This window comes from Lagopus muta, chromosome 1 (genome assembly GCF_023343835.1).
Source record: "Lagopus muta isolate bLagMut1 chromosome 1, bLagMut1 primary, whole genome shotgun sequence".
NCBI lineage: Eukaryota > Metazoa > Chordata > Aves > Galliformes > Phasianidae > Lagopus > Lagopus muta.
The window spans coordinates 172,223,204-172,241,332 of NC_064433.1; the positions used below are offsets into that span (position 1 = coordinate 172,223,204).

At 43.9% G+C, this 18,129-nt stretch overlaps 1 protein-coding gene across 4 annotated transcripts in view; it reads left to right on the forward strand.

The window, feature by feature from the left end:
- STARD13 (StAR related lipid transfer domain containing 13) overlaps positions 1-18,129 on the forward strand; it is a 308,068-nt gene that overhangs the window by 134,681 nt on the left and 155,258 nt on the right. The window contains exon 1 of one of the 4 annotated variants that reach the window (XM_048933951.1): positions 17,738-17,916. The exons of the other annotated variants lie outside the window; for them this stretch is intronic. Within the exon in view, the coding sequence (XP_048789908.1) occupies positions 17,793-17,916 (124 nt within the window). The 5' untranslated portion in view covers positions 17,738-17,792. Of the gene's footprint in view, positions 1-17,737; positions 17,917-18,129 lie in introns of those variants that run through there. 4 annotated transcript variants of the gene reach the window in all.

Sequence of the window (18,129 nt, forward strand, 5' to 3'; positions counted from 1 at the left end):
ATAAAACTGTTTACTGTTTTACTATGTGAGCTTTACATAAAAGTTTGAACTATTAAGAAATACTTTGAATCTTACATTGGAAACTTCACCAACAAAACAAAAAAAGTAATGTGTTATACATTTTATACACATAATGATACTCAGTGCCTTTCTAAATATCTTCCTCCATTTCCCTATTCAACATCTCTTTCTGTAGCTTAGATTTTTTGTCAATATTTGTAATAAAGAAAAAGAAAAATATTTGAAAGACTACAGCTGGTAAATCTTAAAAATCATATATCTTCTGTCATTGAAAATGTGTAGTGAAATAGACTTAATAAGTGCAAAAAGTGTCAGGATGAAGATATTACTAACAGCTTTACTACTTTAACTCATTTTTCTTTACACCTTGGACTGCTGAAGAGTTGAACACTAAGCTGATAGATGGATTCGGGTTTGTATCTTCTCTTGGGACTTGGAAATTTCTGATGGTATCCTTGCTGGAAATGATCTCATACAATTGATAAATTGCTCTAAAGTTTGGCCTTTTGTTGAGTAGGAGAGTACTGCTCCCAGCAGCTGAGGTCAGTCAGTGGGCTGTAGGCTTTTCAAGTCAAACAGCCATATTCAGCTGCACTGCATCTGAGCAACCAACTCTCTTTAAGCTCAGGTTTTCCAAGAGGCATGGAAGAGGGCACGTTTTGGTGTTTAACACTAGCAGGCCTTTCTCTCAGACCTCTGATAACTGCAGCATAAGCTGTGTACTTAACTTTACTTGCTGGGGAAGGTATGGCTTCAAAACTGTAAAGGTTAAACATTTCAAAGTATGGAGGGTACAAAGTAAATTGTTACTGTTTTATAGTGCTGACTGAGCATTACAGCTCTGAGAGATGCCTGGAAGAATCAGCCGTGTAGAAGTGTCCTCCTGACACAGGCCTTGTGCTCCAGTGGTCCCAGTGTTTCTCACCAGACAGCATCACTGTTATCCTAGCAATTATCTTGGTTCAGTTCTTGCTGTCTATTAGCATCAAATCCTAAGGAGTGGCTCACAGTGACAGTGACATCACTTTCCACTTTCACAGAGATAAGAGTTATGAACTCTGTTACTGCTTCTGGTGTTACTGCACCTGGGATCTTCAGGTGTGAGCCTCAGCACGTTGGCACTTAACTAATAACCTCATTGACTCAAGGCAAGCAACGACTGCAGGAGCCTCTTCCTAACTGTGGTGGGACCACTAGAGGAGGACAAAGAATCATGCTGTGGTAACTCAGCTGCCTGGACAAATTCCTAAGAAACCACAGAGTTGCTTTTGCAAGCTTTTCAATTGAAATTCACCCAGTTTTTGTCCTTCCTGTTTTCTGTATTAGATTCCACCCAGGCCAGCAAGTAGCTAAGACAGAAATGCTCATACAGATGCTGTGCTGAATACTTACTGAGCACTCAGCACAAGGAAAACTCCCACCACGGTGTTAAAACACAGCTGAAGTGCAGTGCTAGGAGGAGGCAGGAGCTGCAAACAAGCACAACAGTCATGCCAAAGCCATCACATGCATCATTCCACGGCATGTAATGGCATTTATCACTTGTGAACTTGGCTTGGTGTCTTTATGAAGGTAGAGCAATAAGAAAGGCAGGTTCAAGAAAGCAGGTGGCAGAAAGGTTGCTTTCAGTGTGGGTACTGTTAAATGGCTCTGATGCTACTCTTCTGGTCTTGGTGCAGGGTTGGTTTTGATATGGGGGCTAGGAAGGTAATAGCCTTAGTCTTTTACTTGGGATTTGTTTCTATTAGGTACATACACACCCTGGGGTATTTCTTTGTTTCCAAGGACTCAACTCTAGAAGGCTAGTATGTATGTCAGGAAAAACTTTTTAAAGGTAAAAGTACAACGTTTTCCCTGGTGTAATTCTTGTGAAAACTAATGGTTTTATACCAAGTTGACTTAAGCACCAATTCAGCCCAGGTACAAAATCAAGCAAGATGATTAAATAGTTGAAAAGTTGCCCAGCACACTCTGTGCCAGGAACAGGTCTGCCTGATTGCTGAGAAGGTTTTTAGTATCAGCTGCAAATTGATGAATAAGAAGGACTAGCTACAAAGTGCACATTGTTTGGAATTTAGATTGGGTGACTTCTGTGTGGAAATTTGAAAAGAAATGCTGGATTTATTGTTAAGCAATGTCGACTAAAATTCATTTACTCCATGAAATAGAATTAGTAGTATATTTTTAATTACTCGGACAGTTACAGTTGTCATTGTATGAGGGCTGCTCCCCTTATTTAATTGTCTTGGCCCAGAGCATCAAGAGGCGGATGTTGGTGGTATGGCAGTAGAGGCTGAACTTTCTCACCAGTGCTCCATTACATTTTGTGGCTATGTGACAGATAGCAGCAGAGGGGCAGTCTGATAGAACGGCCTGTGACATGGCATATGGAGCAAAGGTGTGGCATGGAGTTCCTCCGTGTGGAAAAAATGGCACCCACTGACATTCATCGACACTTGCTGAACGTTTGCAGAGACCAAACAGTGGATGTGAGAGTGGTGGTGCGTTTCAGCAGTGGTGACAGCAACAGTGGTCACCTCCCCTGCTGCAGATTTCTACAGGTGCAGAATATTGGCTCTTGTTGAGTGCTGGCAAAACACATAGCCACATTGCTCATGGCGGTGATTCTATTGGAAAATAGTGTTTTGTAGCTGAGAATTTGCTCAATCAAACAGTGTTATTCTGCTCTTTGTATCTGTTGCTCTTTCCATGGCAATAAATATGAGATATTACTTTCAGAGTAACCTACTGCTTAGTGGTAACTTAGTACTAAGAAGTCTACAGCTTCTAGGGGCTGTAAGGATTTCTCCTTACTTTAAATTCAGTCCTTCCTGTAACATGTGAGCATATGTGGTATGGAATTATCACTGAGATAACACTTGTTAGAGATAAACAAAGAGACAGAAAAATGGCCATCTGTACGTCTCACTTAAATTATATTGTTTATTTTGGAAAGGACCTTAAAGCTCCAGCTGGCTGCCATAGGCAGGGATACCAATTCCAAATGATAATCATAAAATTATTTTAAAATTGCCTTAATTCTGTAAACCTGTTCTAGCATAGAACCTTGCAGTGTTTTCCTGTAGCATTTTAAGGATTCTGAATTTGAAGAACCTGATTCTGTGCTGATTGCGGTAACTGGCAACTTGGAGAGGGTAGGATCAGTCTTTTCATGATACATTTGCAGATAAAAAATAAATCATATCTGTTAAGATGTAAAAAGATGTATGATGCAGCCTTTCTGCCTCGTATAATTCCACTAATCTGAGAAAATGGGAAGCTGAGAAACATTATGTTTCATGAAATATGTATTGTTTCTTTTAGCTAAGTCTTAAAACTACACCTTACTTGGATTGCTAAGTTGTTTTGAGGCATGTTGGCAGTCTGTCCTTCACAAACATCACAGCTTTACGTTACTGATCATTTTCTTCATATCAAAATGTGAAGGTTTAAACATTTACATTGAAGTCAACATTCAAATAATTTGTGAAGAGGTTATTTTCTTGCACTTTGGTTGATGGGCCAAGTGGTACCCTAGTTGTGATCCCCATCCTGCCAGGAGTTCTTTGCTGCTCATTTTGATTTCCATTGTCTTTTCATAGGTAAAGCAGACACACAGCACAGTCTGACATCACTAGCAGACTGCAAATGTTGGCATTTTTTGTTTTGCAAATATATTTTGTGTAAAGTTCACTGTTTGTCTTCTTTTCTTCTTGTCTGCTGACTAATGCATGCTTGTCTAAATCTCTGATTTACGCTCTCTGGGCTCAGCAAAAATGTAAGGTGAATTTCCACAGTTAAACTCAGATTTCTCCTCTCGTGTATTTTCACCTACTTATAAGACAGAATGGATGCAGAACACTCAGTGGCTGGCTGATGAACTGGAGAACTCAAAATACTCAGTAGCATTTTAGAGCAAACTTTTTCAATTGCTGCTTTTGTTGTTGTGCTATTTTTATTGTCTGCCTTGCTAGGGTGTGTATATGGAACACAGATGTAAGTAAAGTACATACTGTGATTCCTTAGGTATTGATAGACTTTGTGTCTTATGATCACTTACCATAGAATCATACAATGGCTTTGATTGGAAGGGACCTCAAGGATCATGAATCTCCAACCCCCCTGCCACAGGCAGGGCCACCAACCTCCCCATTTAATACCAGACCAGGCTGCCCAGGGCCCCATCCAACCTGGCCTTAAGCACCTCCAGGGATGAGGCATCCATAACCTCCCTGGGCAGCCTGTTCCAGCACCTCACCATTCTGTAAAGAACTTCCCCCTGACATCCAACCTAAATCTTCCCTCCTTCAACTTAAATTTCCCCTTGTCCTGCTGTTATCAACCCTTTCAAAGAGTTGGCTCCCCCCTGTTTGTAGGCTCCCTTTAGGTACTGGAAGGCCCCACAACCTTCTCTTTTTCAGGCTGAACAAGCCCAGATTTCTCAGCCTGGCTTCTCTAACCTCCTGATCATCTTTGTGGCTCTCCTCTGGACCCTCTCCAACAGCTCTCTGTCTTTCCAGTACTGTGGGCCCCAGGCCTGGACACAGTACTCCACATGGGGCCTCGCAAGAACAGAGTAGAAGGGAACAATCACCTCCCTGTTCCTGCTGGCCACCCCTCTTCTGATGGAGCCCAGGATACCATTTGCTTTCTGAGCTGCAAGAGCACCCTGTTGGCTCATGTTCAGTTTTTCATCCACCAGCACCCCCAGGTCCTTCTCTGCAGGGCTACTTTCGAGGACCGCTCCTTCCAGTCTGTACATATGCCTGGGACTCTTCTGGCCCAAGTACAAAACCTTGCACTTCGCTGTGTTGAGCCTCATTAGATTCACCCAGGCCCACCTTTGGAGTCTGTAATAATTATGAGCATGGGGAGGAAATACTGTTTCTCTTCAAGTGCTGGTGTGCAATGGCTACACATTATTCCTAGGCGAATCAATTTGGATGAGCATGAGTATTCCTTTTGGACAGTCTTGTTCCCCTGGGTTTGATGCCCCTTTCACTGAGTCCTGCAGCAAACCATCACTGACAATGTCAGCAGAGACCAAGGCGATGAAGCACTGGAGCTCTGTTGTGCAGTGATGTCCTTTGGAAAACTGTCCTTTGGAATGCAGTCACCTCTGTCTGCAGCCCTAGTGTTTCAGGACTGTCCTTTAAATGATACAGAAAAGCAGCCCCTGTTTTTTTGGCAGAAAGCTCTCCCCTCCATACACTTGAGACTTTTTTCTTCTCTTTGCCTCCTCTCTTGTCCCTAAAAATGAAGAAAAACTTTGCCAAGAAAACACGTTTGTTTGGGCCATGGACGGACAGAGGCAATTGATACTCAGCTATAGTTTGGATTGCCAGGCTGGTAGGGGCAGAGGGAGCAGATAATATTGAGATTTCCTCTGAATTCCTGCTCTGTTTTCCTCCTAAGGTTACAGGCAGCGAGTGTGACTGTTCTCAGTCAGCATTTCCCACAGTCCGTAAGACTTATCTGACAGCTAAGTTCATGTCAGCTGTCCAAAACTAACTGGGAGATATCTTCCTTTTGCCACTCCTGTGCTGTTAGTGCTTATCAGTGACACTCTCCAACTTAAATGGCTGGTTAATTTACAGACATACTGAGACAACTTCACTTCTACTGCAGCCCCACTGAGCTCAGAGAATTGCACTGGGAAGGAGTTTGGCCGAGGTGTCTGAAAAGCGTAAGCGGTAAGAACATGATATGAGCAGACTCAAGAGCTGTGCCACAGTCAAAGCAAAAAGGAAGCCCAGAGCTTTGGCAAGGCTCCCATTTCAGTTTTCTGAGGTGTGATTCAACAAGGTGTTCATGTTTTACAGCTGGTGCTACAAGAGAAAAGATGTTATTTTACAGCAAAACAGTTCCAGTGTTTCCACATCAAAACGTGCCTGTGTTAGAAAAGAACAAAAGGAGAAATAACTCACAGGATTGCAGAACACAAATTCTACTGAGAATCGTGATGACTTTCAAATCCGTTAGAGACTTCCAAAAATACAGAATGAAACCGAGATTTTCATACTCAAGCTGAGATTTTTAAATGAGCTACATTGGCTAAGTACTGAAATCCCACTGAAAATGGCCCCCTGAGCACTTTTTCTATCAGTGGGAGGAGAGAGGCACTCTCAGAGTGTAAAATTTTTCCAGCTGGAGCAAGCCCTCCTCCACAGATCTCTTCCAGCAGCTCTTCCAGCCAGCCGTTCTTGGGTGGGATGTTATAGGACAGCCTTTTCCCTCCATCTCCTCACCTCCCTTAGTTCTCTTTTAACAATGGGTTCCTAATATTAAGGCGTATGAATCTTGTATCTATTACTTTTGACATTTTCTTAGATTTTCTGACTAACGCATTGCTAGGAAGAATGAAGTGTAAAAATGAGCATTTTAGAACAGCTTAACTCTGTTAATTCAGTTGACCTGAACTAGCAGCACAAACACACGGTGCTGTAATTGGAGTACTTTGTAACAAACTGCAGACTTCTCTACACCACGCATATTTCCTGTCCACCATATTTGTTTCATATAATCCTCTGGGCTCTTTTATCTGAGCTCATTCTCTTTATATCCTTCTTTGCAAAGTCCGGTTTTAGTTTCTCCTGTCTTACCATTTCCATTGACTATTCTGTTTCCTCTTAAATGCACTGTTGCTTCTCAATCTGCTTACTCTCCTGCTCATCATGCCTTACAGTATAGGAGTCTTCTCTCTGCCTCTTGGCTCCATCCCAAACCTCTGTGTCCTCCAGAGCTCCCAGGTCCTCAGTGAAATGGGCAATGGGCTCTGCCAGCTCTAAGGCCATGCATAACACTCATCTCCCTAACCTTGCTATCAAAACATTTTCTTGTTTTTCCTCTTGCTGGTCAATTATCCTATAATGATCTATCATTACATCAGATATGAATGTGGGTGACTTTAAATCATGGCTTTTTCATGACTGGGTAGGGTATTTCCAGACTAAATTCCCAAACATAAGCATATTCTGGAGTCCTCTTTGTACTGTCAGAAGTTGATATAAAAGTGATACCCTCATCAGCTCAGTTGTGATAAATACAATACCCATATTTAAAGAGGAAAGGAAGACATTGTAGGCAACAAAAACAAGTACAGCATCCCATATTAAAGATCACATACATTTCTGGGGAAAAATAAAAAATAAAAAAACAACCAAAACACAGCAAAGGAAGCTGTAATACATCCAGTCAGAATGCAGATGTAGGATCCACTGTGACTCTGTAAAAGAAAAGAGAAACAGCTTTTTCATAGAAAACAGGAAGAGATAAAACTTATCTGGGCTTTCCAAGCTAGTATTCCAGAGATCTTCAAAACAGATAGGAAACAACCTGAGAAATGAAAGCGTGTAAAAGAAATACTTGTCCGTGAACAAAAACTTTGAGAGGTCATAAACAGCCACACTAAACCTGTTCATCTTTAGAAAGAAGAGAGGCTAATAATAGGTCGCCTATAAGGCCTTTACTAGGAAAAGTATTATTTAAAGCTTCTGTATCTTGACAGATGAGTGAACAGACAGCAAAACTCAAGATTTCCTTGGGTACTGAGAATCAAATTCAGATCACCAAAGCAAGGTGATTTGACAGCTTCAAAGCAAATGGGATTTCAGCTTACCTAAGTGTGAGGTAATGCTGGGAATGATTGAAGCATTCACTGATATCACATTCTTGATGAAGTGTTACCAGTTCAGAAAAACGCCTAAGCAACATCATGGACAGCTTAATTAAAACAGCCTAGTGAAAGCAGCTGTTCAATTTGCAGCACTCGTCACAAAAGCAAATAAAATGCCAATTTATGTGAACTGTACAGAACAGCGTTGATTGTACTGTAATCTCAGAACTGGGGAACTGTATCACAGTCATTCCAGCATTGTCAACACTGCAAAAGAGAAGGCCGTAAAGAATGATATGCATAGAAAATGTAATCATTTTACTTATAATAAATCATATTGCAGTAATAAATTTCTACTCATGTTTAAGCTAGGGGGATATCCATTGAACAGAACAAGTAGTACCCCAAGTTGCTGGAACCTCTTTTCCCAATGATAAGGACCATCAAATCAGCCAGAATCTGAGGGAGGTTATACTCACATATTCTTGAGGAGCACAATGGAAATGAATGGGAAAAGGAAAGTGGACACGCTGGACACATTTTTCAGTGAAGCACATGGGAATTTTGAAAATTACCACAGCACGTCAAGAATTTCACATTAATGTGAAGTTGTTACTTATGCTTAGTCTAAATTCTGTGGGATTATTATTATTATTATTTTACAAATGATGCTGCCTCCCTACTCTGTTCTCATGAAACTCTACCTGGAGTACTGCATTCAGTTCTGAGGCCCCCAACACAAAAAAGACATGAAGCTGTTGGAGTGGGTCCAGAGGAGGGCCACAAAGATGATCAGAGGGCTGGAGCACCTCCTCCACCAGGACAGGCAGAGAGCTGGGGCTCTTTGGCCTGGAGAAGAGAAGGTTCCAGGGAGACATTATAATGGCCTTTCAGTACCTGAAGGGGACCTACAGGAAAGCTGGGGAGGGACTTTTTATAAGGGCATGTAGTGACAGGACAAAGGGAAATGGCTTTAAATTGGAGGAGGGTAGATTTAGACTAGATATTAGGAAGAAATTCTTTACTGTGAGTGTGGTGAGACACTGGAACAGGTTGCCCAGTGAGGTTGTGGATGCCCCCTCTCTGGAAGCATTTGAAGCCAGGCTGGATGGGGCTTTGAACAACCTGGTCTAGAGGGAGGTGTCCCTGCCTATAGCAGGGGGGTTGGAACTAGATGGTCTTAAAGGTCTCTTCCTACATAAGCCATTCTATGATTCTGTCATTCTATGATTCTATGGTAGGTCAGTCTTTGTAGGAAGGGAGCCTGCCCTTTGTCAGAGATGTTAGAGAAAACCTTGAGTTTCATCAGCTGTGCACTGAAAGGTAATTCCTACCAGTACAAAGCAGAGTAAGGTGCTACTGTGACTTTCTAGTTTCGTATACTACCCACTTTGCATTTACCCTGCTCAGCTATAAGAGATGAGCTGTAGGGCAGAGAGGAGGAGGGAGGAGAATAATCCAAATCTGTGTAAGTTGTAAAGGAGAATAATGTTTTCCAGGTGAAATTGTATTCTTTATGACTTGACTGACAGCAGTGAGCTCCTTTATATCCCTCCAAAACCATCTAGCAACATTTCAGAATAGAAATTGGGAATAGCCAGTGACTCTGTTGGTCCAGTCCCATTGTGGTACAGTGTGGCAGGTGATGGGAACACTTCCTCTAGCTCTGTCTTTGGCACACTGGGCAGTAACAGAGCAGTCCCTGCTGTTGCCTTTCTCGGGAATTAAGCTGCTTTACAATGAACAACTTTCCATCCCAAGAGAGAAAATAAGAGTATCTTAATATTTTCTAGCTTTCTTCCATGGTGTTTGATGTTTCTATTTATGTAATGGTAATTTCATATCATGTTAAGATGCTCTTAAAAGTGAACAGATAAATAGCATAGATTCATTTGCTTTTTCCATGGAGAAGTGGGGCTCTATCTGAAAGATCACAATAATTTTTGCTTTAAGTGGTGGGGACTATTTCATTTTCACAGTGGCATTCTTTCATAGAGACTGTGATTACACAGCAGCACATCAGTGCTGTCTTAAATTCTGCTGTATGTAGTATTGTCAGTATAAAGATATATAGCTTTGTTTCCAAGATACTGTGTACTGATTGAAATTAAGCCATTTTGTGAACCCGCTCAACTACATGCAAAAGGTAAGAATAGTGTAAGCAAAATAAAGGTAACGAAGCTACAGATTTGGTGTCACAAATCAGTTTTAAACTTCTAGTTCACAGCTATTTATGTTTTACCTACCCAGCTATATGAAGCCATTACTGAGCCAGTATCGGACATCCTTTGATAACTTTATTCCCCCTGCTGTCTTGAGCAGTGTCGAGGGCAGTACAATGGGCCTGTTCGTGTTTCAACTAAGAAAAGGAGAGCCCTCAGCAGCTCACAGCAAACCGCTCTCAGCTCGGCTCTAAAATCTGAAAGTACAGTTGTTACTGCTGATTTGTTAATCTAACACAGACGTCGACATTTCCTGGTTACTGTAAACAATGAAATGCTTTTGGAGTTAATGGAATACAGGTGCTGCCTGATATTACCAAAATGTTCTCACAGAAACAGAGACATTTTTGGATAGAAAGAGCTGTAGATCCACCTAGGCCAGCCCCTTCTTCACAGCGTGAACATCCTGCTTCTCAGTGGGAATACCCAGATTTGTTAAATATCATGAAACAAGCATTCTTCCTGAGCTTAAGTTCCTTAACACCAGCAGGAACTAGGGTACCACTGAGCTGCTGGAACACAGAACACTGTAAAGCCAGAGCTGGGTGATGGAGGGGGCTTAGGTGGGCTCTGGTCTGCCAGGGAAACCTGTGGGGCTTTGGGAAAGGATGCTCAATGGCAACCAGATTTTCCTCATGTAAAACCCAGACAATGCTGTGACCAGCTGACCAGTCCCTGTTTACTGGGGTAGTAAAAATAAATCTACAATCAGCCTTACTATAATGACTGAAGACCTCATATAATTATTTAGATTCATAGGAGTTAACTTGGACCTCAGCCAAATTGTGACTTCGGTCATTAGAATTTGCCTCTCTGAAATCCTATCCCCTATTGCAACTGGAGATGACATTCTTTATTTCCTGTAAAAAACTGTTAGTGGCATTGCTTTGCCGTCACACAGCTGCTATGCAAAATTCCACAAATGGCTGCATTTCAATTCTGTTCAATATTTTCAAAAATCTGCAAAAGAAGTTAAATAGTAGATGCACAACAAGCAGCAAAGGAAGCTCTGTAAAAATGCACAGCTTACAACATATTATTATTGGCAATATCTGCCCATCAGTCAGTAGCTTAAAATCTGGGAAAGTGTGTGTGCACATGAGCTGTTGCATAGCTGAAGTTCTTACTTATAAGTAAGTTGGTCTTGGCAACAATTCCACTGCTTTGTTGTTAGAACCTGTTGTCAAAGCTGATCAAGTTTGACTGTGTAATCCAGGAGAGTTATACAAAAAAAAAACGACAAGCTCTCAGGTCTCTGAACCAATATCCAGATATGCTATGTGCTAAATTGCTACTGACTGCTGCAAGGCTTTCTTACACAAATGTTCCAATTATTTCAACTGTGATGATAATAGCAGCTGGAAACTTGAAATAAAATTTTTAAAAAGTCCTGGTTTATACAAGGTCCCAATACAATATTAAGGAAACGAGCACTTTGAGACCAAAGAAAGATGTAATTTAGAATAGTATATTTTTGTCAAGCAACTAAGAAGTAGGGAAAAAGAAAACAGATCCCAGAAGCTAGAATGAGAAGAATGGGGGCAATATTCTGTGCTGAGACATTTCTTGTTTCAACATATCTGTGCACTTTTTCAGAGACATTAATCATCTCAAAATGTCAAGCTCTTAAAAAATACTGCATTTAAGCACATAAAATGTATTCCACATTCCCAGTTGCATAATCTTTGAAGAACTGTTTCTACAGCGACCAGCTTTGCCCAGCGTATGCTTTTGTATCTGCAATATACTGTATTTTAAAGATGTCCACAGAGCATCTTATGAAAGGAAGCAAAAGTTTATTGGCACTTGGTTCATTTTGGCCATTCTTCTCTCCTGAGAGATAGGCAAGGACTTTTGTGGCTGCTGGTCAGAGAGAATTTCAGTTTAAGTTTTTTCTCCTGCTAGAAGTGGGCACTGGAGGTGCTCTTTTTACTTAGACAACAGCCATCTGTGCCACAGTACCTCCCTGTCCCTTTTTGCATCACTCACAGAACTCTTGCCTCTCACACAGGGCCTTACCCTGGAGTTCAGCATTAGAATCACCCATAGGGAGCATGTAGTTCAACTCCTAACTCCTTTCTCATATGACATGGTAGACTGAGTTAAGCAGGCAAAATAAGAAAGGTAGAGAGATTATTTGGAAAGAACGTACAGGAGCTAACTACAGCTTGAGAAGGGGAGAGAAGTCCAAGTTAAGATTGGCTGGCATGTGAAAATCCTATTCCACTGTAAAAATAGCTAAATTGCAGTTCTTTTCTACTGAAAAAAATGGAAGGAAGGAAGGAAGGAAGGAAGGAAGGAAGGAAGGAAGGAAGGAAGGAAGGAAGGAAGGAAGGAAGGAAGGAAGGAAGGAAGGAAGGAAGGAAGGAAGGGAGGAAGGGAGGAAGGGAGGAAGGGAGGAAGGGAGGAAGGGAGGAAGGGAGGAAGGGAGGAAGGGAGGAAGGGAGGAAGGGAGGGAGGGAGGGAGGGAGGGAGGGAGGGAGGGAGGGAGGGAGGGAGGGAGGGAGGGAGGGAGGGAGGGAGGGAGGGCAAAGAAAATGTTCTCTAATTTTCATTCTGTAATAAATTAATCATATGTCAGAAGGAGCTTGATGGGTGAAAATCACAGTTGCTGTAGAAAACCTTCTATCCCTTGTGTGTGTCATCTCATCTCTTTCTCATTTACTCCGCCTTGATAGACACAGTCTGGTCTACTGCAGTGCATCCCAAAGGCAAATACCCTGGCAGTGCCCTGCTGCACTGTTCATTGCAGCTCACCTGCCTTTACGTTGCATCCAGTGGAGGCCACTTGGCTGAAGGCTGTAGGCCTTCCCCTATCTATCATTTGCACGATATTAAAAGCTTGATTCCCACAGTCTGTCTGCACAGGATGCCAGCTTTCATTGTCTACTCATTACATCTTCATTACATTGGCATGCTTTCTCTAAAACTGCCCCTCATGTTTGGCAGTTGGTCCTCTGAATATATTAAGATATCGCATTGACCTCCCTTGAGACCGTCTTGTAAATTGCTTTGTGTCAGTGCCTCCAAACTTAACTCTACTGTGTGAACACCAGAAGTTATTACACTGGCCAGCATTGTTTTATCATCCTCTTGCACGCTACCCTTCCTACCCCAATTAACTCCTCTCTCCACTGGTATCTTGATTTATATTTAGTTCGCAGTCTCCTGAGGGCAAAGATTGTATTTTTGCTCCATCCAATTTCTGCTTCTAGGTGCTTTGATAATGCAGTTTATTATTAATAATAAATTACCATATGTCATACGAGCAGAAGAAAAGCTTGATTTACCCCCACACCCACCCCCTCCATGCCAGTTTGAGCAAGGGAGGTGGGGCACAGTCAAACAGCAGATACTTTGTTACTAGGGTCTATATCTGAGCCTGGAGCCTCTGCACATTGAATTCTGCAAGAAGTCTGTATTCTTTGAGCATTAATCACTGCGAACAAAAGTGAAAGAATCTGGCCCTGACTAATGAAAGCCAGCAGTGCTCTGCTGCTGGCAAAATGCGGGGTGATCCTTTCCCAGGGCCTCAGAAAGCTGAAGTGGAGAGGGATGAACAGACAGGTGCCAGTCTCTCCATAAGGAGAGAAGCTGCTTTGCAACTGATCCCCACTGAAGCTGTCTTAAAATGATGATAGAAACACAGAAATAACAAGCAAGGAGAGTGTGCCAGGGAACAAGCTGTGACATTTTGTCCTCATTCACACTGATTCTTATTTTCCTCTCTCCAAAATGTTTGTTTGTTTACTTAAATGTAAAAGAGAACACCTACTCCTATGCCCTTGGTACTATTCACAGAATTTCAACCACACAACTACCATGTAATTCCCTGCAGTCTGCTACTGGCAGAACAAGTACTGGAAAACCTCAAATCTTTTCTGCCCTTCTCGTGGTAACCCAGACTTGCAACATCGGTCTCAGGACATTTGGCCTGTGACAGAAAACAAATTCCAGAGCTGTAGGACCCCCAAAGAGATAAAGATCATTGCCAAAGTTATAAATATCACTCGATATGTTTATATCTGGACTGTCTGAGTGACTGTTTGAGGCTGTAGAAGCACAGCAACACCACTTGGAGTATGATAAATTTCAAGAAGCTTCATTAACTTACAAGCAGTTCCTGAGGACTTGGGTGTATTATAAAGTTTGGTATTACAGCAGTGAATATGAGATTGCATGAGCGATCCCATAATACTAACTGATTTCCTCTTTTGTTTTGTTATTTCTTTTTAAGAGACACAAGTTGAGGAGCTTGTGTCCACTGAACAGCCTGAAACTAACAGAAAATCCTGACTGCCCATAACTGAGGTCTAGAGGTCAAAAAGAAAAGAAGTTACACTTCTCCTGTAGTCCTTCAGTGGTCAACAAATGACAAACTGATATGTTGGCATCCTTCTCTTCCCTTTGGCCCAATTCTGTTCTTACCAAATACATGGCAGTTTTTATAGGGACTTTATTAAGACTGGATCAGGCTGCATTACAGAATCTGCAACAAATTAAAAACGTACTGCTAATGAGAAGCCAGATTATATGTAATATCAATTAACTTGACATTTAATTACCACAGTGATTGAGAGGAAATACAAGTTGCTAAATACGTAATAAGAACATCAGACTTTGGTACCACAGTGGCATCAGAGCACAGGTCTAATCAGGTTAGATTTGTTCCCAACATTGTATGTGGGTGCAAGACCTCCAGAGACAAACACTGCCAATATTCTATTGTCGATTAGAAAAGACAGACTTCATAGTTAACTTATTTTAGGGCAGCTGGGAATGTTCTCCTTTTCATCATACATCATGTTTTTATGATAATTAATCTCAACAGAACCATCTTGGCATGACAGAATGAAGCAGGAAAACTGCTCTTTCTGTGGAAAATCCATCTTGTTCAGGATATCAAAATCCTGCAGACAAGAGCACTGGTCAGTTGGTTACTTATGCCCTTACCCAAGAGATGTGTGAGGAGCTCCAGAAGGCCACCTCTCAGTCACGCTCTAACATCCTAAGAAGAAGTGGAACGTCTTTGACCTGAGAATGATGCCCAGTGCATACCTTCCTTCCAGCAGGCTGTGTAGCACTGCTCGTATTGCAACTGCTGCTTACAGGTGCGATGCATCAGAAGTACCTGGGTTGGTAACTTGACTTTTGAACAACTGACTATGATTAAAAGCATAGAATGGGAATGGCCCAGTTGCTGCATGAGGCATTTCCTCATTACTCAGTAGCAATGTTTTCTTTGGGGAGAAAAGTACAGTATCTGATTGTACTGCCAGATTTAATTTTCCACAGTAATGGCAGGTACCTGAAACTATAAAGATTTTTGTCAATGCCAACCACAGAATCAATAGAGGATTGTTAGTTCTGTTCTGCTGCTGATTATGAAATACAACCGTATCATTTGGGTTTATCTCAGTAACCTGCAGTGAGATAACGTGGCATTAGCAGGTCCTAGTAACTTAGTGCTAATTGGCCGTTGTCAGTAAACTGAGATGTCTTGGAACATTTTTGATAAAGTAACATCTTCCAAGTGGTACAAAAAGGAAGAGGATATCTATTACAGTGTTCTGGCCATCACAGACACCAGCAAGAGAAATGAAGACCATCTCCCAGTCAGGCTGGACATGGTGAGAGGGCACCTGCAAGCATGGCCACCAGAGCACTGCTGGGTCACACTGCTGAGTGACACAGACCAGGACTTGTGGGCAGTGACACAATGATGTGGTACAAAACCTTTAAAACTGAAGATATGGCTTCATATATAAGCTGTGTCACAGTTGATCTTTATGCAGCTGCTGAGCAGGGTATCAGAAATGAACTACTAGGATGAGAGTTAGCGGCCTTAAGTTGCACCAGAGGAGGTTCAGGTTGGATATTAGGAAACATTTCTTCAGTGCAAGAGTGCCCTGTGCACTGGCACAGGATGCTTAGGGAAGTGCTGGAAGTGTTCATGAAATGTGGAGATGTGACACAGAAGGACATGCTTAGTGGGCATGGTGGGGATGGGTTAGCAACTGGACTAGGTAATTTTAAGGGTCTTTTCCAATCTGAATGATTCTATGATTCTATTAGGCATCGCTGCCTGGTTCCTAGCAGCTGGGTCCCATGACAGAGAACAAGTGCTGCGAGTTACTGGTATTTCTGTGTTTGTGGGGAATTAAATAAAGTGAGGCAGAGGTCAGAAGCCGATTTATGAAGCACAGGAGCTGGTTGTAAGAGCTGTAATCCTCTCTCCTTCTATTAACATCAGCAGGTGTGGGGGTATTTACATGGTTATGCTGTCACCCATCCAGATATTGGGTGCATATGGCCCTGTGGGACTTTGTCCACTCAGATGGAGGGAGGATGTTGAGCTGGAACTGCCGAAGGACAAATAACATACGCCTTCGCAAGTTCTGTAAATTACATCATGTCCACCATATCAAATAAAATATAGCAGCTTAAGATGAGCTCTAAGCATTTTAAGAACAATGACAACATCACCAAGTAGGCAAAAGACATCAGTGTAATTGAGTGGTAATGTGGAACACGGTTGTGTGTTTGCCATTAGTTTGCGTGGGTAATGCCGACATGGCAGAGACAATTTTAATTTAAACAAGATGGGGATATCTGTTATGTTTGACGTGATTGCTTCACCAGGGTATTCCGCTGCTTCAGTGCATGGCACTCACATCAGCCTCTTCATTGCACATCATGGACACTCCACAAAAATAGTAAGTAATAAATAATAGTTTGCAACCAAATGAAATTAAGCCCATATTGTCCTTCCTTGCTATCACTATGCTGCCAGTAATGCTGGGAACCATCCGCTCTGTGGGCAGCCAGGATAGGAAAAGGGCAATCATTACTACAATATTTCCCAGATCCCAAAGGAAGGAGAGGCCTCAGCTGGGCTTCCCAAATGGGGTAAGGGCACGATGTTGTTCTCTGACTTGTCTAGGGATGGAGGAATTGGGATTCCTTTCTGTCTGCCAATGTGTGCAAGAGGTGACTGCCAGAGTTCAGCTGTGAACACTTTCAGAAGCTTGTTAGAGGAGATAATGTAAAGGGGGAATGGGAGGAATGAAGCAGAGGGAGGCAGGCGGAAGATGAGTGGGTGGCACACAGAGAAAGTGGTAAAGAAATAGGAGGTACGTAATTGAGAGGAGAGCGAGCTGAACTCTGGTTGACAGTTAATAAGCGGAGACTTGGAAAAACAGTCTTCTTCCAGCAAAAGTGGTGGTGGGGTGAAGTGGCCATCAGTACTTCCCGAGGAAAAGATAACCCCCTGCAGCCGACTGCGCTGTTACTTCACAGCCACTGGCTGCCCTCAGTTATCCTAGGGGGACGGGGCAGTGGGTGCTGTGGGCCCGAGTGTGTCAAGCTGCCCCAGGTTGAGTACCTGGGGTTGTGCATGCCAGCCTGGGCCTCGGTGCCGGCTGCAAGGCAGCAGGACTGTGAGATGAGACAGAGCTCAGATGAAGGCTTCCAAAACACAAGCAGGGTCACGAAATGTAGGAGCTGGGTCACAAGAGATGCACAGGGCACCAAGGCGTCGAGGTGCCTGAGCCCGAGGAAAGCGGGATAAGCGGGCACCCGGCCAACGGCGGCCACCCCGCACTGCCGGCCCCTCACGGAGGGGGCGACCTCCGGGCAGCCTCCCGCCCCCAGCACGCCGCCCCGCAGCGGGGCCGGACCCCGGCGAGCCTTCGTCCCACGGGGAAGGAGGAGGAGGAAGAGGGAGGGAGGCGAGCCGCCGGGCGCCGGGGTCGGGGCGCTGGGGGAGGCCGGCGGCCGAGCGGCGGCCCCGGGGCGGGGGCGGGCGGCGCTCAGGTGCAGGGGCCGCCCGCCCGGAGCGGCGCTGACGCGGCTGCGGCGGGGCTGCCCCGCGGCCCCGTGCGGCCGGCGGCGCGGAGCGGGGCTGCCCGGGGCGGCATGCGGAGCCTCCGAGAATGAGCGGCCAGCGCTTCCCGGCTAAGGCGCAGCTTCGGCGGTCGCTGAGCGAGCAGCTGCGGGACTCCACCGCCAAAGCCTGGGACTTGCTGTGGAGGAATGTCAGAGAGCGGCGGCTCGCAGGTCAGTCCGCCGGGGCACTGGGGAGCACCTGCCTCGGGGCGCCGGAGCGCGGGGACTCGAGCGGCGCGGGCGGCGGGGCGGGACGGGAGCCGCGGTACCGGCAGCACCTGTCCGGGTCCCGGCGGTTGCAGTCCTGCCCCGGGCTCGCTGCGGGCGAGCAGCACGTAGCCCCGAGGGCTGGCTGTTTCTCCGGGGATCGGGCTCACCTGCCGC